Source organism: Fundulus heteroclitus, chromosome 2 (assembly GCF_011125445.2).
Source record: "Fundulus heteroclitus isolate FHET01 chromosome 2, MU-UCD_Fhet_4.1, whole genome shotgun sequence".
In the NCBI taxonomy this organism is placed as follows: domain Eukaryota; kingdom Metazoa; phylum Chordata; class Actinopteri; order Cyprinodontiformes; family Fundulidae; genus Fundulus; species Fundulus heteroclitus.
In genome coordinates, this window is record NC_046362.1 from 12907744 (window position 1) to 12929946 (window position 22203).

The window sequence follows — 22203 nt, forward strand, 5'->3', positions numbered from 1 at the left end:
AAAAAAAATAGCTTTCCTCATCAACTCTGTCTTCATCTGGACAGGAAGTGCAAATAAGGCAGGAAGTAGACAGAGGGTTAGAGTGATCAGACCTGAACTGGACGTTAAAAGGCTTCATTATATCTGTGAATACAACTATTTTGTCTTTTCATTGCATTTTTTTGCATTAGGTGCACCTCAGATTTTAGGAAACATAAAAATGTGTCCCCTCGTAGTTGTTACAAATTCTTTGAAACATAGTTTAAACCTTTGTTAGAACATTAAGTAGTTTTTCCTAATGTATTCCTAAAGTCTTGTCTCATCTCATCCTTGTGGACCCAATACTGTGTGTCATGTTGAGTTGTTAGCTGCGTCGTTTCAGCTCTATCAAATAATGTTGACTTGAATGATAAACATTTGCTCTTTTTCCTAAACAAACTCCTTCTCAGACTCTTATTTTGTCGTGCATCTGAACTGGTCCACAGAATTATACAGCAGGCATTCGGCTCTGCGTGGATTTGAAACATGTTTGATCAAATCCTGCCTTCGCCATCGACCAGATTTATTTTACTCCTAAAAACGATTCAACGCTAATGGTTGTCTGGCTCAAACGTCCCCTTCAGTTCTTCCATTCAGCGAGCTTTACAGGCAAATGATGAGGGTGGAGAAGGAGACTGATTACATCCATCTTCCTCACACAGCCGAGTCCCTCTTCGCACTCGATAATTAAGACTTCTCAATGGCTGCGGCGATGACCGGATACACTGAAAGATGGCCTAAGACCAAGACAATAATATGCCCTAATCACTTGTAGATAAACGGGGCAATTAAGAGTGTATTATGCATGCAGCGAGAATAAATGAGGTGAGAAAATGTGTCGTGGAGATGCGCAAGCTTTTGGAGGGGGGAAAAGCGAACAAAAGAAACAAAAGAAACAAAACTACAACGAGAGCTTTGAAAGGGATACTCTAATAGCCATGAGAGAAAATCAGTTTGAAAAATGTGTCAAATTTTAGAGACATCCAGGGAATGAATAGGCTTTCAGGCAGCTGGACACCAATTTAAGACTGTTGTATGAAAAAAAAAAAATTAGTGTCAAAGAAGTGGCTGGAAGCGGAGCAAGAGAAACTTTTAAAAGGGACTCTGAAAGTCTTCCCTGGAAGAAGAAGAAGAAGAAGAACGTGTTTTTTGAGACAAGCTGTCTCCAGTCCAAATCTATTTCGGCTTCAGCGACTGGCAAACACTCGATGGTTTGCTGGAGGGGAGCAGGAAGCTTCCAGGCATGCTTTTATATTCCACTCTGAGAAAAGCTTCTGTGGCTTTCTGCACAACAAGCACATCCTGCCCGGAACTTACCTATCAAGTCAATTCAAAGGCTTTATCCCATCAAACCATCTCTGTTCTGTGTACGCACCGCCGTGTCAAAACAGAACAGTGTTGCAAATGATGTTCCCACGGGAGTTTAGAGCTTAATACAGAGTTATCCGAGGGCAGCAGGAAGTGGTCCTTTTTACACTGCAAAGAATCCAGCTTAGCATCATGGTTTTCAAAACTTCCTTAAAAAAAAAGCCTCATATACTGTGTAACACTGCACCGATAAAACTATATAAATAAGATGACCTTCATAATGCGTATATTTTAGATTGGTGGTTTGTCTTATTAATTATCTGAGTTCTAAAAGTTACATTCAGCCCCATATTCTGACACCTACATCTTATCTCTGGGAATTGGCTCTCCATTTAGCCAGTCCCTTGTGTTGATGACTCTGACACAGCATAGGATCCTCGCAATGTCCCTTACCGGCACATAGTGGCCCCACCCCGTGGCACTCCCACTGCCGTGGTCCATCGGCAGCATTATTTTCTGAATTATTTTTATTTATTTTTTTCATGCTAAGGGCAACAGTACAAACACCCAACTAAGAGTTGAACTTGTGTTTCATCAGATCACTGAAAATTGTTCAAAAGTCTCGAGGGTAGTCGAGATGGGTTTTTTTTTTGGCAAATGTGAGACGGGCCTTTGTTTTGTCTTTGGTCAGCTGCAGTTTCTGCCATAGAACTTTTCTATAGATGCCATTTTTCCCAGTCTCTTTCATAATGTTGATTCATGAACAACTATTTTTTCACTGAGGTAAATATGGAGGTTTGTGGCTCTTAAGATGTGCTGCTGCAACCTCCTGGATCTTTCCAAAAAAAAGTCAAAAAAACAAAGCAACTGGACTTGTTTTCCGTAGATGAAGACGTTTCGCTTCCTCTCCAGGAAGCTTTCTCATTTCAAAAAGTCTGGAGTAATGATGAGTACCAAGCTATATACCACTGCCCAAACAAAGGCCTTGTAGGGTATATAGCTTGGTACTCATCATTACTCCAGACTTTTTGAAATCAGAAAGCTTCCTGGAGAGGAAGCAAAACGTCTTCATCTACGGAAAACAAGTTCAGTTGCTTTGTTTTTTATTTTATTTTTGGAATGACCATGACCTGGATGACTGAGAATCTTCACCAACCTCCTGGATGACTTTGTCAAAGCACTTGGAGTAATTTTGGTAGGCGGACGGTGACTGGGAAGGTTCACTACTGTTCCATTTTCTTTGTATTTATGCATAATGGCTCTCAATGTGGTTTTCTGAAATCCTAAAGCCTTGGAAATGGCTTTGTAACCCTTTCCAGACTGATAGACGTTTATGCCTGTTTATCATCTGTTAATGAATTTTGTTTGATTAGCACATAACCTCCTGCTGTTGAGATCTTATAACCTGCTACATGTTGTGGGACGGGTTCTACTTGAGTGATTTCTAGTAGGGCTGGCCGATAATTCAAAAACAATATATATCGATCGATAGACGTATATCGATGATAGAAAAAAAGGGATCAATAAAAAGTCTAATAGAACAACCGTTTTCCTTCCTTTTGCATTCTAGCCTATAATGTAAGTTAATATTACAGTCATTGCATCCTCCAAACCAATCCCGAACGCAGACCCAGGAACGCTCCATCACTAAGCTCCGCCCCCTCAAGGAGTTCAGCGCGCACGCGTCCTTTTTTCTTTTTTAAAAACTTCTAGTTTTCGTAAAAAGTTGGTTGAATAAGAGGTTGAGTTTTAATTCAGTGTTTGTGTGTTCTGTATGTAAAATTAGGTTGCTAAGCAACAGGAGAAAATGGTCAGGGCTGCACTCAAAATAGGTTTTGAATTTGTTGACAATTATCGATATCGATCAATATGATTTTTATTTTATCGCTAGGCTTTTTTTCTACATCGTCCAGCCCTGATTTCTAGATTGTTCAAGTCAGAGAGTAATCAGGTCTGAATGTAACACGTGAAACTGGACTCAGTCTTTAAACATGTTTAACCAGGGGGGGAAATTCTATTTTCACGTGGGGCAGGTTGATTTGGAAAGTCTTTTTTCCCCCCATGTTAAAGAGAAAAACAGCCTTTTTGTATTTACTCCTATTTCTTACATTTAAATGAGCGTGAGAATCTGTTACAATTGGACGTGACAAATAAAAAATAGAAGAAGTCTGTAAGGTGTTAAAGACGTTTTCACAGAACTGCATATACGTGGCTGCTGTGGATCCGTCACACAGGCTAACCAGCACCGTTTAGAAAGACTTCACACAAAATCTAGTTGGTCACAGCTTTTTGAATACAAGAACAAAACAAAGAGAACCGTGAATTATATTTGTGCGCAAAACCGTAATTTCCATACTCGCCGCGGATGTGTGACTGATGAAAGAAAAAAGGCTGACAAGTGTTTATTTCCATCCAACACGCGGCTCAGTCGGTGACAAGCTACAATCAGACACGCAGCTGCACTGACGATGTAACAGCAAAACAGATTACAGGGATCTTTCTCTTTGTTGGCAAAGCCGGCACGTAAATCCAATCACGCTGCTGCTTTGGAGGTCACTGGAGACGTCCGCTCACCTATTCGCGAATGACACGTGGTGATTATGGAAGGATGTCTGACTCTTGCGGTGTCGCTGGGATTTACTGGTCCCTTCGGGAAAATTAGGCAACGTGGCAATCAAGTCGTCCTGTGCCATCTGCTGGTGTGCCGTCAGACTTTCCTGCAGCGCTTTGCGCGCCTCATCTGCCCTTCCTACCGTCTCTTATATAAGCTGTCTGTGAGCCAGCAAGCGTTTTTATCACACTGCTTCATCCCCCTGTTCCCAGGAAGTGGAAAAGACACAACAAGGCAGGTGTGTGTTTGTGTGGGAAAGGGTAGAAATGGAGAAGACTGAGAACAGAGGAGCTTTAGCATATGGTGTCGATGACGTTAAAGTCATGTTGGCTGCTTCCTGGTGGCTGAACGATGGCTCGGATCCAATCCCCACGACCCAGCGCCACACACACTTTGTGTGTCTCTGCCTCACCCTACCTCATAATCAGTCTCCCCACTCCTCGCGCCCGCCTGCTCCGCTCCATCTCTCCTGAGAAAGGGAGTTGGAGGAAAAAGGCAAAAGGTAAGGAGCAGGATAATGCAGTCCGTCACAGCCTCAGCCCTGACTGACAGCTGCTTTCTGTCGGGTGTGCTGCTATTTCTGCGGCGAGAGGAATCTACAGCTCAGCATTTATTACTGCATTTGTGGCAAGCAGTTGAGTGAAGCCAGACCTCATGATAGTTTGCGAATAATTCAGTTAATTTTCCCCGGATATAGTTTGAAAGCAGGAATTAATAATTATTTTCCTGGAAATTTATATAAAGAAAATTGCTCTATACCCTCAGCAGGATTCTTGAGGGGGCATGGGAGTTTGCCCAACCAGTCTACATGTGCTTTGTGGATCTGGAGAAGGCATTCGACCGTGTCCCCCGAGGGATCCTGTGGGGGGTACTCCGGGAGTATGGAGTACCGGACCCTTTAATAAGGGCTGTCAGGTCTCTGTACGACCGGTGTCAGAGTCTGGTCCGCATTGCCGGCAGTAAGTCGGACTCGTTTCCGGTGAGAGTTGGACTCCGCCAAGGCTGCCCTTTGTCACCGATTCTGTTCATAACTTTTATGGACAGAATTTCTAGGCGCAGCCAAGGTGTTGAGGGGATCCGTTTTGGTGGCCTTAGGATTGCGTCTCTGCTATTCGCGGATGACGTGGTCCTACTGGCTTCATCAGGGCGTGATCTACAGCTCTCACTGGAGCGGTTTGCAGCAGAGTGCGAAGCGGCCGGGATGAAAATCAGTGCCTCCAAATCCGAGACCATGGTCTTGAACCGGAAAAGGGTAGAGTGCCTTCTCCGGGTTGGGGAGGATGTCCTGCCCCTAGTGGAGGAGTTCAAGTATCTTGGTGTCTTGTTCACGAATGAGGGGAAGATGGAGCGGTAGATCGACAGGCGGATTGGTGCGGCGTCTGCTGTGAAGCGGGCGCTGTACCGATCCGTTGTGGTGAAGAGAGAGCTGAGCCAAAAGGCGAAGCTCTCGATTTACCGGTCGATCTACGTTCCTACCCTCATCTATGGTCACGAGCTTTGGGTCGTGACCGAAAGAACGAGATCCCGGATACAAGCGGCTGAAATGAGATTTCTCCGTAGTGTGTCTGGGCTCTCCCTTAGAGATAGGGTGAGGAGCTCAGTCATCCGGGGAGGACTCAGAGTAGAGCCGCTGCTCCTCCACGTCGAGAGGAGCCAGTTGAGGTGGCTCGGGCATCTGGTCAGGATGCCTCCTGGACGCCTCCCTGGTGAGGTGTTCCGGGCACATCCCACCGGGAGGAGGCCCAGGGGAAGACCCAGGACACGCTGGAGGGACTATGTCTCCCGGCTGGCCTGGGAACCCCTTGGGATTCCTCCTGAGGAGCTGGCCCAAGTGGCCGGGGAGAGGGACGTCTGGGCCTCCCTACTGAAGCTGCTGCCCCCGCGACCCGACCCCGGATAAGCGGAAGAAGACGGACGGACGGACGGATTTATATAAAGAATCAAGATTTTCCAAGATGTAGCCCTAAGAAGGTGAAAAGGAAATGTGTTCAGGAACTTTATAATTGATTTGTTTTAGTTTGGCGTTTCCCAAAGGCAGTGCAGTTTTTTTTTCTGTAGGAAAATAAAACATTAGACTCTAGATGTGTGGCATTGATATGTAAACCACAACAGCATCCCACACAGATTTGCCTACACTTTCAGTTTCAGCTACAATTACATTCACTCGAATTACAGCCAGAAGTCTTTTGAGGTATGTATCTTCCAGCTTTGCACCTCTAGAATCTGTCATTTTTACACCGGAGACTCAATATCTGTGAAATTTGTTTTTGCACTTTGACTAGGCCATTCTAAAAAGGAATATGTTTTGATCTAAACCATTCAGTTTGAGCTCTGGCTGATTGTGCATGGCTCCTGTCGGGCCGGAAGGCGACCCTCCACTCCAGTGTCAAGTCTTTTTCAGCCTCTAACAGGTTTTTTTTCTCCCCACAAGTGCTCTGTAGTAACCTCGATCCATCTTCCCATCAACTCTAATCGGCTGAAGAAGGCATTACCCCAGTGTGGTGCCGCTACAATCATGTTTCACCGTTGGGATAGTGTCTGCAGGCAGGGTGATGTGCAGTACGTGTTCTTCACACACATAACGTTGATAGAAAGACTTGCTCGAAACTGAGATTAGGCTAGACACAGCTGGATCAATTGGGTGACATCTAAAGATAATTGCCTTTGCAGAATTGTATTTCAGGGATAACAGAATAAAGGAGGCTTACTGCAAAGGACAACCACACGTTTTTAATGTAAATTTTTCATTTTAATGTGAAAAGCCATGTATAATTTTTTATACTGGAGTTTTAAAGTCTAAAGAGCTAGGCTTACATTTTTTCCTTTTTTTAATGATTTGTTATGCAAGACTTCATCTGGTGGACTGGGTCTGCCTTTTTGGTGTTGAGTTATTGAGGATTAGTGCATTTCATGTTACACTGCATCACTAGGACATGTGTTCCCCTTACTGCAAGCTGTTTTCTGGGATCAAATAGGACATATCGAGTACCCGCTGTTAATTTTTTCCAAGCAACAGCATCCCTTGGAGATTTTTTTTTTTTTTTTTGTGATGTAATGCACAAATGATAAATAATTCTCTGCATGTGCTTCTCCTGTTCTCTTTCAGTCACTGTCCCGGGGTAGCTTTAAGCATTCACCTTTTAGCTGCATCCTTTTTCTTTTTTTTTTCTTCTTTCTTTTTCATTATCAGCTTCACAGCTCTGTGAGACTTCACTCACTCCACCTGAGCCTCAATGTAATATTCATGATAGTATTGGATAAAGCCAAAGCCAACCAGGAGGACCAGGAGGACCTAGAAAAAGCTTGTATTACCTTTGTGAATGCATAAGGGCTCAGAGAGAGAGAGAGAGAGAGAGAGAGAGAGAGAGAGAGAGAGAGAGAGAGAGAGAGAGAGAGAGAGAGAGAGAGAGAGAGAGAGAGAGAAAGCACATATGTGCACATATTGACTAGAGTTTTCAAAACCTCCTGTTTTGACTAGTCCAATTCTATTTTATATTTCGACATCCATTTTAGTTATACAACACGGTTACAAACAACCAAAGTACTATACAGTACCATAATAAATCAAACCAAAACCAATAATAAGAAAATAAAAATAACAACAAAAGCAGAAGTAAAATAAATGAGAATCCATGTGTTATGCCATCACCATGATAAATAATTGATTTATGAAACATTAAATAACTTTAAACAGTGTATAATTGCACATCACATGTAAAACCAACTCACAAAAAAACCCCACTAAAAATAAGTGAGGTTTTAAGAGACCAAAAAAACAACAAGAGAAGAAAGCTGTCTAATATTCAATGGCAACTTGTTCCATAATTTTGCAGCAACGACTGAAAAGGCCCGATCTCCTCTGAGCCTCAGCCTGGTTTTTGTTACAAACAACAGAAGCTGGTCAGCTGGTCTAAGGGCTTTTAGAGAAACATAAAGCTGAAGTAGGCCAGGCAGGTATTGACAAGTAAGAACATTAATGTATTTTTAAAAAAGACGTATTTTAAAATGAATTCTTTGGCACACTATCAGCAGTGGAGAGAAGAGTGGACAGGTGGAACATGTTCCTGTTGGCGTGTATCGGTTAAAAGACGGGTAGCAGTATTCTGAACCACCGGGAGGCATGAAAGAGAGGCCTGACAGATTCCAGCATAAAATGAATTGCAATAAGCTGAGTTGTGATAAAAGCAGGATTTATTATCTCCAGGTCACGTTTTGACATGACTGATTTATTTATACATAGGATGAAACATCCAAGCTCCAAGAATATATCAGGAAGATGGCCCCGAGGGATGAAGTGCTCAGTGAATGTCTCAGACCGTGGAAGCTGGAAGAGAAGGAACTGAAGGAACCAGCATGGGAGGAAAAACCCCTGGGATGTACCACTGACAGATAGCTGAAGTGGCTTATATGATAAAATCCCGCCAATGGCTAGAGAGGACAGCACTGAAGCCCTGATCATAGCAGCACAGGAGCAGGCCTTGAGCACCAGAGTAATAGAGACCCAGATACCAGGCAAGATCCCAGGTCCAGGCTACGCAAAAAGGCCCCAGAAACCATCCAGTATCTCACAGTAGGGTGTAAGATACCAGCAGGCAAGGAATACATGGAACACCATAACCAAGTGGCTGGAAGGTGAAGTCAACAGTAGTGCTCTGGGTTATCGGAGCCCTAGGGGCAGTAACCCTCACTCTGGAGAAATGGCTCCAACAGATACCTGGAAAAACATCAGACATTTCAGTCCAGAAGAGTGCAATCTGAGGAACAGCTAAGATACTAAGAAGAACCCTCAAGCTCCCCGGCTTCGGGTAGAGGACCCGAGCTTGAGAAATAGAGAGCCACCCTACTCGTGCGGGAATTTTTGCCAGTGCAGACTGAGCGACTGCATGTTGTAGCATGAGATGACGTAATGTTACCATTAGGTAATTTCTGCAAAAGCTGGCCTTGTAGTATGTAGGGGGTAGCATTTAAACCCAGCAACCAGGTATTTTGTGAGCCATTGCATCTTTCTGCATTATGGGGTTGAATCAGTCTGACTTTCAAAGGATGTATCCCTCTTGTCTTCTGACAGCATTCCAATCCTCCTAAGAGTTACTGTTTCTCAATCACGAAAGAATGCTAACAAAGACACAATAGATTATTACAGAAACAGCTCTCTTTAACATTTCTCAGTAAATACATGTTAGACCCAGCAACTACAAAAAAAAAAATTAAGAGCCTGCTTAAAAAAACAGTCACCTTTCAGATTTAAATGTACACGTCGGCCTAAGTGACATTCCCTTTGAAGCTGATCCTTGAAGCTGACTCTGGAGGCGCATTTGACAGACAGTGATCCTACAGCATCTACTACTCTGGTGAAGATGAGTGACTCAGGTGCTTGTGAGGCCATATCACGGCCTGTCAGGGCCCCGTTAAGTCTCTCTTGTGTGAAATGGATTTGTTGTGTGATGTGGTGCGGCCGCCTGTACATGTGAAAAGCCACGTAAACTCCAATCATTCATGAAAGCTGAACTTGTACAGCAGCACTAATGTTGTTGCAACAACCCAGGGTTAGACACCAATTTCTGTTACGTAATAGAGAAGGATTCTGCAGTAGCTTGAAAATAATATCAGCTACTTTAAATAACTCTGATCTCCACCATCTAAGCATCTCTCTGGTTTTCCAGACCAAATCTGCCATCTAAAGATTTTTTTTTTTATCTTTACAGGCAGTTTCTAACTGAACTTAAAAATAATAAGGTCACTTTAATTTTTTTGGCTAATATTCATTGAAAGAGTAACAAAGGAAAATACATTACTTGAAATGTGAAAATTATACAGAATATATTTGGTGAAAAAACTAAACTGAAGAAAGGAAGCTTTAATACCCATAATCAAAGCAAACGAGAAAAGGTTAAAGTAATTGTGAATTGCACTCTACTTGAGTCTGTTTGACTTCCAGATGTCCATAGAAAGATTTTTAGTAATAACCTATTTTGTAATTTTAAGATATTCTTCTAATCTAAATATGCAATATAAAAGACATGGGGGGTGGGGGAGGCAAGTTTTTAATGTGACAAACCCCAGTGAACAGCTGAGTTCCAGAAAACCTTCTGAGGACCTGAGTATGCACTAGCAACAATAATCCAAGTAAGTTAATTCAATATAAAAGTTACATTATTTTGGCCTTATGTTAGAAACAGGGCAGTGTAGTCTAACTACTCTGTCCTTCCAACAGAGACGGATAGAGACCTGTGAACGTGAAGGAGCGGACTGATATTACACACTTGGGAAGATATTTTAATGTGCCTAATTAACCGGTGTATCTTATATGTGGACAAAAACACACAGAGACATGTTAATTCATGGTGCACCTTATGGTCCGAAAAATATGGTACCACAGCGTTATCATCATTATTATTGTTTTAACAGCAGTGGCCATAGTGGCTGAGGGAGCACTAAAGAACCCACACCTTTTGTTCTTTAACGTTTCATGTTCAGTCAAACACTTCAGCACGGCCTAAAAAAAAAAACAAAGCTTTTGCAATAAGATGTTACTTTAAAAAGCATGCTGAGACACATGTTGGCTGCATTTGTACATTTAACCGTTACTCCTGGTCCTCAGGGCCCACAGCCCATGTTTTAGATGTGTCTGTTCCCCCAGTACACCGCAGTTATATGATAACATAACCTCCTCAGCATGCCATCAAGTGCTATAGAATCCTGTTAATCATCCTTTAAGTCAGGTGTGTGGTAGAATGGAAACACCTAAAACACGCAGGACGGGGGGCCTAGGAACACTAGGTCAACTAAATACTGCAGCAATGTCAGTGGCATGAATAGTGTCCCAACCTCCACCCCTAAAAGCACAGCAATCTAATAAACCAATACAGTATTTTCTTTTAACTTTGTAATCAAATTAGACACTCTCTGACCCAAGTCTAAATGGACTTCATATTAGACAATAAAAGAGATTAATTCAACTCAAAGCAGCCATGACAAAAACTGAACAATAGTTTAAACTTTGTGCATCACCAAACCTTTAGAAACTACGGCTTCTGTTGAATAGAAAGACCCCAAACAGTGTCTACCCGGCCTTTGAGACCAGCACCAGCGGCTCACATCACAAACCAAAAGCCATCAATATGTCACCTTACATAAATATTATTCTTTGTAATTTACGCATGTGTGTATATTCCCATGGTGTCTTCTCTAATGTAAAATTTCTTACAGCTGTATTAAAGATGCAATTCACTGTGACTAGCAATGGGACTCTTATCTTAGGCTGTTTTTTCTTTGTTGGTGGAGTTTTTTGCTATTGATGCTATGTTTTCTCCTCTTTATGTCTGCTTCCTTGATATAAAAGTTGAAAGAAATGATCGAAGTTTGTGAATGTGTACTTTCCTCAAATTTACAGATTGTGCATTGCTGAAGCACTAAGGTCCATTTGGACTCATTTTGCTTCCTGTTTCTTATTTGGATAGCTTTGTTCTTGTGCGGTCGGTCTCTCATCCTGAAAACATGTGAAACAGACCCCCGTGAGGGCAGGAGCCAATCAGCAGTAGATTCCTAAGCAATGTGACAGTTGTGTGACATGAAGCAGCCAACGAGCTAAAAGGAAATCTTAAGATTAGCCAATCCCAAGAAGTGTACCTGTCTGACATCGGAATTTCGTTTTAGGGTTGGTTCACAGCAGCTATTGAGCGATCCAAATTTTTCTGTGTGGCAACAAACGAGCCAAATCATTGGTTTGCTGCAGAGCCCATCCTTATCCGGTTGAGTAGTTTTGCTCTTTGGAGGTCTTTGTCAATATGAATTAGTAATGACATCTAAAACCAGAAGGAAAAAAGAAGTAAACTCTACAACTGGCAGCGATTCTCACTGCTCAAAGGCATGCTGTACATGGCTCAGTAATTTCTGCACTACTCACTTTCTCCCACTGATATATCCCCTCAATAATTGATGGAGCTCAGGAGTATTAGGGCTGCAGAGAAATTAACAAGCCGCAGCGTCTGTGTGCTTTGAGGCGTTTGTGAGGAAAGTTCGGAAAGGAAATCACAACGTTCTCACATTTGTGAGAAAAGGCACTAAACGTTTGTTACTTTAAAAAAAAATTTAAGGAGATAATAGAAAGAGCTCATTATTTTATTATCAAGAATGCATCTAGGATATATGTACACTCTGCTCCTTTTCGTAAATCCTCTGCTGGTATGCTGCAGCCCCACCTCAGAGGAGAACCGCATTCAAATTAAAAAAAAAAATAAAAATAAGAGGAATTTTGCCTTTCAAAGGGCGGGAATGCAAATCACTGTGATAAACGTGATACCACACAAGCACAGGAGACGCTCCAGGCGGCAGATTACCCCAGAAGACATTTTCAAAACACTTGAGCTAATCCTTCCTCTGCCTCACGCTCTTTCCATCTAAATCTTATCCTTAAAATCGGTTATCACACAGCACATCCGTGCAATTTAACCATTGTGCAGCTTATATTGGTCTCGTTTTTCTTTCGCTCATCCTGTTTTTTCACCAAATGACACCACCTCCCTTCTTCTATCTGTCTCCCCGCTGTTAGGTGTCTGTCTTGTGCTGGGTTGCATGATCTATCCCGATGGGTGGGACAGCGACGAGGTCCGGCGGATGTGCGGAGAGCAGACGGACAAATACAGCCTGGGAGCTTGTTCAATGCGCTGGGCTTACATCTTGGCAATCATGGGCATCCTGGACGCCCTCATACTCTCCTTCCTGGCTTTTGTCCTGGGCAACCGACAGGACGGACTAATGACGGAGGAGCTGCTGGCTGAAAGCAAAGGTAAGGAGGCATTTGACTGATCCGATGTAGATCTGATGTAGATCTTTTTTTTTAGGAAGATCAGATGTGGGGTTAAGCTAAAGTTTGACTTCTGTGACTTTGTTGAAGACAAAATCACAGAAAGTGAACCGATCTTCAACGGCCACAAAGATTAAATGCTGCAAGCGATTGTATGACTGCATTTTCAGTCTGTATTTACAGCACATCACAGCGCTAAAACTGAACTAATCGAGATAACAAAGAACCTGCTTGTTGCAGCAGATATTGAGCTTTTTTTTGAGTGCTTGTCTTTATAGAGCTCAGTGCTGCAATGGAGGCTAAAAACCACAGCATTGTAATTTGGTGACTGGAATTAATTAATTGGTATCCTAATCAGTTTGTTCACATGTAGTCCAGATCAGAAAACCTCTTATAACCTCTTATCTACAAGGTTTGAGGCAAGGTCCAATTTTATTTTCCCTCTACATGCTTCCTTCGGTTGATATCAGCAGGAAATGTAAGATTACTGTCCGCTTTTCTGCTCATGACACCAAGCTCTATTTAACCATTAAGCCAGATTAATCCGAGCATTCGACGGATTCACAGACTTGTTTTATAGACTTTGAATTATGGATGTTCAGTAAATCCTTACTTCTCAACTCAGACAAAACTGGAATTATTGTTCTTAGCCCCAGAAAGCAAAGTGAGCCAGCACCTAACCAAAATCCTACATTACCGAAGCTTCCAGCATAACTGCCAAGTACTTTTGCTAAATTCTTAGCCTGTCAATTGACAATTAAAATGGATTTAAAATCTGCACTCTTCGATTTAAACAAAAACAGCAGCATCTTGACTCAAGCTGAAACAGATAAACTGATGCATGCACTCGTGAATTGCAGACTTGACTGCTGCAGTGCAGTTATAGCTGGGTGTCTGTGCAGTTTGATACAGAATGTTGCAGTGAGAGCTCCTGCACAACCTGCAAAGAGGTCATATTTAATCAGATTTGTCCTTTACTGTCATCGCTACTTCTGCTTCCAACAATATAATTCAGGGCAAAATCATTCTGAATAATAACAACAAATCCCACACATGGCCTTGCATCATCTTGTTGGCCACTACCCAACCAGAGCACTCCACTCTCAAGATATAGGTTTACATGTCAGTCCCCGAATGTCCAACGCAAGAGAAGGAGACGCAACTTTTAGTTTTCGGGTCCCTTCACGATGGAATCGGCTTTGTCCTTCAGTACTGAACACTGACACGCTCCAAACTCTTAAGCTGAAAGGTTATCTATTTTTTATACCGTGGGTTTTATGTTGGGGGTTGGCAGCACTTTGGCTTTTTACTGTTGTTTGAAAAGTGCTGTAAAATTAAATTATATTCAGAAATGATGGAGATCCAGGACAGCCTGTACTTTCCCAGAACCTGGAGGTTGCTTCAGAGAATACTTTCTGGATCTTAACAGGTGGTACAATCTTCCAAAAAAAAAAAATATCTCAAAGTTCTTGGACAGCAGGGGCTGTAGTGTGTAGTATGATGAGCTGCAACATTTTTTAAACAGATTTCTCTTTTACATGTTTGTATATTGTTTGAGCTAGTCTAGTGCAGTTCAGAAACTAATGCTGTGGACTAATTAAAAACTTAAAGCAAAAAGAAATGCTCTAGACACAAATGCAAAATGTATGCTATCACAAATCTCGTGAATTAAAATTAATTTCAAAGTTCAGAGTGGACTTTTATGCTGACGCATAAAAGCAAGCTCAAAGGCAACAATTCAGTTGATTGGATAATATCTAAAATGCCCTTTTAAAGGTAAAAGCAAATGTATTTGACCCAATGACAAAGAAAAACAGTCATAAATGTAAAAAGTGAGGTCATGTTAAAACTTTTGAGTATAAACATAAAACATTACTTTGTGAACATTCCTTGGCTTGGATCTCAAAAGACGTTTCTTAAAAGTAGAAACTGACATATCAGGGTCTCATTAAGCACGACCGGCAGATTGTTTGGTAGCCTGAGGTTAGATGCAAAGAGTTTACTGAGCGCCTCGTGGGATTGCAGAGTCAGAGGGGTTGAAAGGAAGCGGGTCAATGAAACAAGCACAGCAGCTGACTGCAGCTGGGAATGCTGCCTGTGTACTTGCAGCTTTATACAATTCCTTTTGTCAAGCGATGAATGTACATAGGCAGAAAAAAAGACAGCAGTGTAGTTATTTTATGCTTGAAGATGTACCTAGGTAGCAGCTCTGATGGCCACTCTTTGTCTCTAGGTACACGCCATCATGCTCCCTATAGTTGCCGCTGCGGCACTTCCTCGATAACAAGATGTCTACAATCTTCTGTACACTTTGGAATGTTTATTGTTGCATCCATAAAAAGCACAACGTCTCTGTTAGCTCTCAGTAATGTTTCCTTTGTGGTTGGCTATCTCTGCATCAGTATTCTTAGTATCCTGAATGTGGGTGGTAAATAATCTCCATGCAGAACGGCTCCAGTCAAAAGCTTTGGAGTGCCCAAATACAGTGCCTTGCAAAAGCATTCAACCCCCTTGGTTTTTTACCTATTTTGTTGCATTCCAGTCTGTTATTTAAATGTTTCAATTGTGCATCTGGCCAAAATAGTCAAAGTTGGTGAAATAAAATAATATTTAAAAATCTGAAAATCGGCATCTTGATTCATTATCCATTCTCCATATTTTATAAAGCTATAGTACAAACAATTACCTTCAATAGTTGCATTGTTAGATAAATGAAGTCCACCAAAACTCCCAGACCAGGCCAGGAGGGCATTAATCAGAGAGGCAGCACAAAGATCAAAGGTAACCCTGAAGGAGCTGCAGATCTCCACAGCAGAGACGGGCGGATCTGTCCATAGCACCCACTGATCTCACTTTATTCAGTGGATTGCTGATTGGCCGTCGGTAGTACACGTCGCTGCAAAGCCACCAGGCGCCATATTGGTACTCCCTATTTTCCTCCAGTAACTAAGGAATATGTGCGCTACAGCATCGAACAAAGAGGATTTTATCATGTTCAGGAAGGGCTTAAGACTTTTAAAATGTCAATGCCATATACTTTTATGCTGTGTCTGTGCATTAGCCTTTATATCTGACATAGATTTACAATAGAGCTAAATTAATGAACCAATTTAAACACTCCACAAGCTTCAGTTTCTACACTAGAAAAATCACATAAATTTGCAAAATACACACTCAAGTGTACACGTATATCTATTCATTACATAAACAATGTGTGTATGCACACACACATTTCTGAATAATAATAATAATAATAATAATAATAATAATAATAATAATAATAATAATATGGAAAGTAACAGTAAACAAATTACCAAAAATTTCTTCAATGATGTAATGATATGCAGAGCTGCGGTTCTAGTTGAGAATTTGCATATACTATACATACAAGTATGTATGCACATTCTGCACCCATTGTTCATCCGTGCAGCATCACTGTGTGTACACAGGTTTTGGTAATTCCAGGCCGTGAGGCAGCAACAAGACATGAAAAATGCCAGGAGGGGATGAATACTTTTGCAAGGCATTATACCTAACATATAAGGGGTTCTGATGTTTTGCTGCAGATCTATAACTTCTTTTTTACTTGAAATTATAAAAAAAACAGATTGTTCTGTAACGAAAATGACAGCAAATCTATACAGTATTTTATACTATTCTAAAATTTGGCTTTATTTCACTTGCATTCCTTGCAGTCACTATAAATAACCTTTTTTACACACCACTATGTTACGCGTCGTAAGTTAAAGACATTAAGTTTAATTGATCCTCACAACTGCGCCTTGATTTAACAAAATGTATAATTATGTTAGAAGTTAAAATGGATTACAACATTCAGCCATCAAAGTGGAATCAATGCACTTTTCACCGGTTGTGTGAACAAGATAAACTCCTGTGAAGTCCACTATTAATCCAATTTGTGTCACAAAAGACCGGCAAAAGCAAATGTTCACAGGAAGCGAGCACGTTTCACATCTTGTGTTAAGGTTAGTCTAATAATTTATTAAAACCCATGTGGCTTTCCCCAGACAGGAAATATAAAGCACACACTAATCGAGGAAGTAATAAAACATGAAGCAGTCTGGCAAATACACTCAGTGGACCACAGCATAAAATACATAGAGCTCTTTTGTTTTTATGGGCTACGAAGGAAACGATGCAGACTCAAAAAAAAAGTCTAACCCAATTTAGAGAAGCTTAAAAGTATCATTGAAATCTAATCAAGGGAAACAAGCCAACTTTAGTACAACTAACAGACATTCATTAAAGTGGATTTGTACACCAACAAACACAAAGATCCTATATCCATGATACAGCTCTGCTGCATTTACACTTAGAAATAGCTGAAGGATCACTACTGAACCTGAAGAGTGTCTGAGAATTTGTTTCTCATTAAATCATTATTTTACTGGTGGTTTCTTCACTCCAAAACAAATGAATGAGCAAGACCATTAGAATTTATGCAGACAAGAAGAGAAGCTTCTGTTGTTTCAAGTTGTGCATTTGTTGTTATGGCTCAGTGATGAGTCACTTAATACACTCCCGAAATGTTTTCTTGTGGTCCCCTGTCTGTCACGTCCCAAATGAAAATAATCACACTACACCCTACCCTTCTATGAAGTGTGTACCTGGTGGAAGTGGAATTACTACGGGTTATGTCATCGACTTGCGCCTCTGTGTTGTAACTGCAATATATAAATGATAGGACCGTCACTGTTTTTGCTGTTTTCTGCTAAAAAATGGTTCAAATTGAAACAAACAATAGTTTTGAGGAGAATAAAGCGCAGAAACTGAAATTTCAGAGAATTTGGCATAGCAGAGCGGGTATTTCCAGAAATGAAAAATGAATGGAAAATAATACTGTTAAATATATAGAAAGTAATTCTAAAATAACAAAAAATATGTTGTGTACCTTTAATTAATGATAGCATGTTACAAAAAGTAAGTTATTATTATTATTATTATTATACAATGTTTAATATTTTTCGTAAATATCATCAACAGCTGCTGTGAGGTAAAAAAATATCTACAGAGCAGACAGGCAGCATAACTGGTTGCTTACTTTTTTGGAAACACAATCACTTTCAGATAAAGCAAGCTTAACAGATAGACATGCAAAACAAGACTTGCTGCTTTTGAACATTTTAACTTGCAAGACATTTTAAAGTGCAAATACATCAAACACATTCAACAAAGCAGTTAGAATAACACAAAACCAGCTGCTATTATTTAGGCAAAACCTTTTACTTGTTATGGTGGTCAACAAGCCTCCCAACGAAACAAACTAACAAATAAACAAGGTCTTGTTGTTAGGTCGGGTTTGTGTGTTGCTTGTCTATGCTACCTAATAAAAGGGATGAAGGATGGAATATATGAGATGCAGACGTCCCTACACAGCATTTGTTCACTTTCACTCCATAGACTGTCCGATGGATTTTTACTGATCTATTTTATGCGCCAGATAATACTGGTAAAGGTTTGGATGTCACTCTAATAGTTTAATCGTGAATTGTGAGCTTGTACTTCTACTCACTTTAGAACACTTGAAGATTATTTCATTGATGAGCAGCTAATTATAGTCTTCAAACAACCATCTCATCCCTGGTGACATCTTTGTGTGAATTACCACTAAATACTTACTCAACGTATTACTTGTGAGACAATATATTTTTGTAATATTAACCTTTGGCTTTTCATTTTCAGAGGTCACCACAGCTTGTCACTGGCCTCCATCTCATCTTGTCTCCTGCATTTTGTAGCTTTAACCTGTGCTGATCTAATTTTCTCTTTATTTCTGCTCTTTCACAGAGGGAGGAAATGCCTAAATGACGTTTAGGTAAGTTGAAGGACAACCAGTTATTCACATCTACTGTAGGTGGAAATGTCTTAGAGTATGTATGCTAAATCTATAACATGACTTGTTTAGGCATTTTACATGAAGAGGTAGGTTTAGGCATCTAAAATAAATTTTTCAGTTCAATGAAACATCCACTAATATCTCGAACAATCACATGTGGAACATTCTGAGCTACTGTAGAAGGCAGATTTGTAAAACTGACAGAGAAAATGGTACAGAGCCTTGCAACACTTTCCCACATCCTGTGACGTTACAACCGCAAACCGAAATGTATTTAGTAGGAAAGACAAAACACAAAGTAGTGCTGATGTGATGACGAGGGTGGAGACAAACATGTGGTTTTAAAAACTTTTTTTTCCACAAATAACAATCTGCAATGTGGCATAAATTCGTATTCGGCTCCCAGAGCTAATGTTTTCCAAAGGATGTTGCCACAAATTCTTGATTGCATCTTAACTGGAGCTGGAACCCATCTGAGCTCTGGCTGTATATTTGCGTATCGTTGTCGTCCCACTGGAAGGTGAATTCTGCTCCCGTTTCACGTTTTGCAGCCTCTGACAGGTTGTCTTCCTAAATCGGCCTGTGTTTAAAGCTAGTGTCAGTGATTTTTCCCCAAGTCCATTTGTGAATTACTGTGCATGCCCAAGACCGGCTTACCTCGCTCTTCCTCTCCTTGGGGGGGATCACATCTTAAAAATCTCCCAAATCCACTCTGGTCTTATTTCTTTCTACTGAGACCTCCCTCTTCTCATAAAAACAAACGCAGTTTGCTACTTGCGACTCTCAGCCATGCTCAATGTTTACGGTGAGAGCAGTGAAGCTACAATGAACAGACAACCGCTAGGCTAACAGCTAACCAAACCGCTAACCGACCGGACACATAAACACTAGAAGGGCCCATCCGCAGCCAGCAAGCTGATACTATGAAGGAACAAGCACACAAACTGGCGTTATGTGAGCTCGTCAGAATGACTGGCATAAGAGACAACCAGTAGATAAGCGGATAAGCGGAAGACAACGGACGGACAGTAGATAGGCCTTTCCTCCGGAACTTGAGGGACCAAGGAGGTTGAAAGCAGAAACAAAACTCCGTTAAATCCATGCCTTTTGGACCGAGGGGGCATGGATTGGTTATAGTTTTCACAGGCCTGCAGCTCCCACAGAAAAGGATTTTTTTAACCTCCTTTTTGTGAATAAATAATGTATTTACTAGTTTCATCGACCATTTTACCCAGTATTTCAAAAAGTGTTTCTGAACAGAATTACCAACTATAGTTTTAGGTTTGTTGTCCATGTTGAGAAAAAAAGCATAACACAGCATGGTCCTGCCACCGCTATATGTCTCTATAAGATGGACTTTAAAGTTTTTAAGGTGATGTGCAGTGTTGGCTTTCCACCTCACATTGCTGATTTGCAAGACCCAATTCTGGGCTCAACTGATCAGAGCACCTTCATCCGCATGTTTGCTGGTCCCTATTGTGACAATCCTTAAATGCAACGTTCTGTGGCTTTCCTTTCGATAGAGGGTTTCTTCCTGCCACGTTCGCAGAAAGGCCAGAGCTGTTGGTTGCACTTTTATTACCTGTCCCGTCCACAGGATCTCTCAGCAGAGCTGTGGATCTCTGCACCTCTTCCTGAGTTATAATGAGCCCCTTGACTGCTTCTCTGATTCCTTGCACTGCCTGTCTCTTTAGGCGTAGGCTCGTGCCACAATCACAATAGTGATAAGTCAGATGCTCAACTTAGAAAACATATTTCTGCTTTAAAATTCTCACTGCAAAAAGGAACCTACAAATAAGTAAAATGTTCTTGAAATGGGTGTATTTACCATTGATTTGAGCATGTAAATAAGATAATCTGCAAATGGAATAAGATTTTTCCACTACAAACAAATCATCTTGTTTCATGTGCAGTCTATCTTATTTTTGGTGTAAAAATACTAATTTCATTGGCAGATCGTCTTATTTACCTGCTCAAATCAAGGACAAATACACTGATTTCAAGAGAGGTTTACTTACATTGAGATGCCTTTTTGCAGTGCTGCGCAACTTTATCCCAGACCTGTCGGCTGTGTTCCCATGTCTTCGAGCCAATGTTTGTTCGTTGACGTTCTCCAAAAAAAAAAATCTGAGGCCTTGACAGAATAGCTGAATTTATACTGAGATTACCTGACACACACACTAAGGTGTACGCCATTTACTGATTTCTATTCCCTAACCCGCCACTTGAGTGCTCAGTCACACGCATTCTGCTCTCTCTCTTCTTTCTTGCAGGTTCTCCAATTCCCCCGAGTGCCCTCTCCTATGAAGTACCAGTCGTTCGACAATTTATTTGAGGAAAGCAGACCGAGTCAAGGATGAATTGGAACTCTATAGAACCAGTCAGCCTTCCTTTTCACCACCTACCTTTCGAGTTCGTCCATCCTGCCCACAGACCCCCCCCCCCACTTCATTATTTCCAGCACTTAGACGGAGCCCAGAGCACCGTTTCCAACTTACAACTGAGGAGCTGACCCTTGCACAGCAATGCACAGGCCATGACGGCAAGGGCAGAGATTGGTATTCTGTGGAGAAGAACAGCGTGCCTGTGGAATAGCCTATATCTTACTACCTGAAGAAAAAAAAAAAAAAAACGTTGACTTTGACACACCTCCGGTCCAGCCACACCTGTCCCAGCTCTCACACAAGCCCGTACACCCATCTACATCCAGACAAAAGACTTATAAATACAGTTGTGTAATTACAAGTATTAACCTATGTTAACACCATACAAGTATTAACCTATGTTAACACCAAAACGTGTGTGTCACCGTCAGAATGAGTATTGCGTTTTATTTGTGAAAAGAAGATTTAAAAAAAAAACAACAACAATGAATTATATCGGATTATTCTGTAGTGTTTAGGTTAAACAAAGTTAAGGTTTTACTTTAGTCTCTTCCTCATATGCTACTTTCTTTCTCTGAAAAAAAGGATATTTAAAACTGTTTTGCAGTAACGATATTATACAACGGAGACGACTAGAATCGCAAAGCGTGTACAGAGAATATTTAAAATGGATCTATAAGGATTTTAACTGAACCCATCCATCACCGTATATTTACTACCCAACTTTGCACAGCGCTCAAGTTTGAGAGGGGACTTAACATTTTGTAGTTAGTGTATCTACACTGTGATGGTGGCTATCAGAACTGCCAGCTGCAGGGCTCCAAAGCTGCTACATGAGTCTGACTCTGTGTGTGTACGTGTGTTTCGGTGAGAGCATGCACAAACACGACATTGCTGTAAGTGTGCTGTGAGTGTATTAGTTTACCAAGCTCACACACACACTCGTCCTCTTGTATATCTTCTATCTGTCTTTGTCTCCAGGCGGGTCCTTCTTTGACGACCTTGCCCTCTCTGTTTTGTTGGGACGTACAGGGTAACGCGACGGAGCAACAGGCGCGTCTGACATGTGAACTCGAGTCGAGATGAACTCGCCTGTCCCAGCCTCACTCATCCATATGTTATCGTGTAAATAGGTACCTCTGTAGATATCGATAAGTCAAGTCAATTAGAGCAACTGAAGAGATTCCTTTAAGAATATGAACACTTAATAAAGGTTTTC

At 41.2% G+C, this 22203-nt stretch overlaps 1 protein-coding gene across 1 annotated transcript in view; it reads left to right on the forward strand.

Moving 5' to 3' along the window:
• The window catches only part of LOC105938610 (LHFPL tetraspan subfamily member 3 protein), a 40651-nt gene extending 19428 nt beyond the window's left edge, over positions 1-21223 (forward strand). The window contains exons 2-4 of the mRNA XM_012880423.3: positions 12489-12725; positions 18552-18579; positions 20874-21223. Coding sequence (XP_012735877.2) covers positions 12489-12725; positions 18552-18568 — 254 coding nt within the window. The 3' untranslated portion in view covers positions 18569-18579; positions 20874-21223. The remainder of the gene's footprint in view (positions 1-12488; positions 12726-18551; positions 18580-20873) is intronic.
• Positions 21224-22203: the final 980 nt, after the last annotated feature.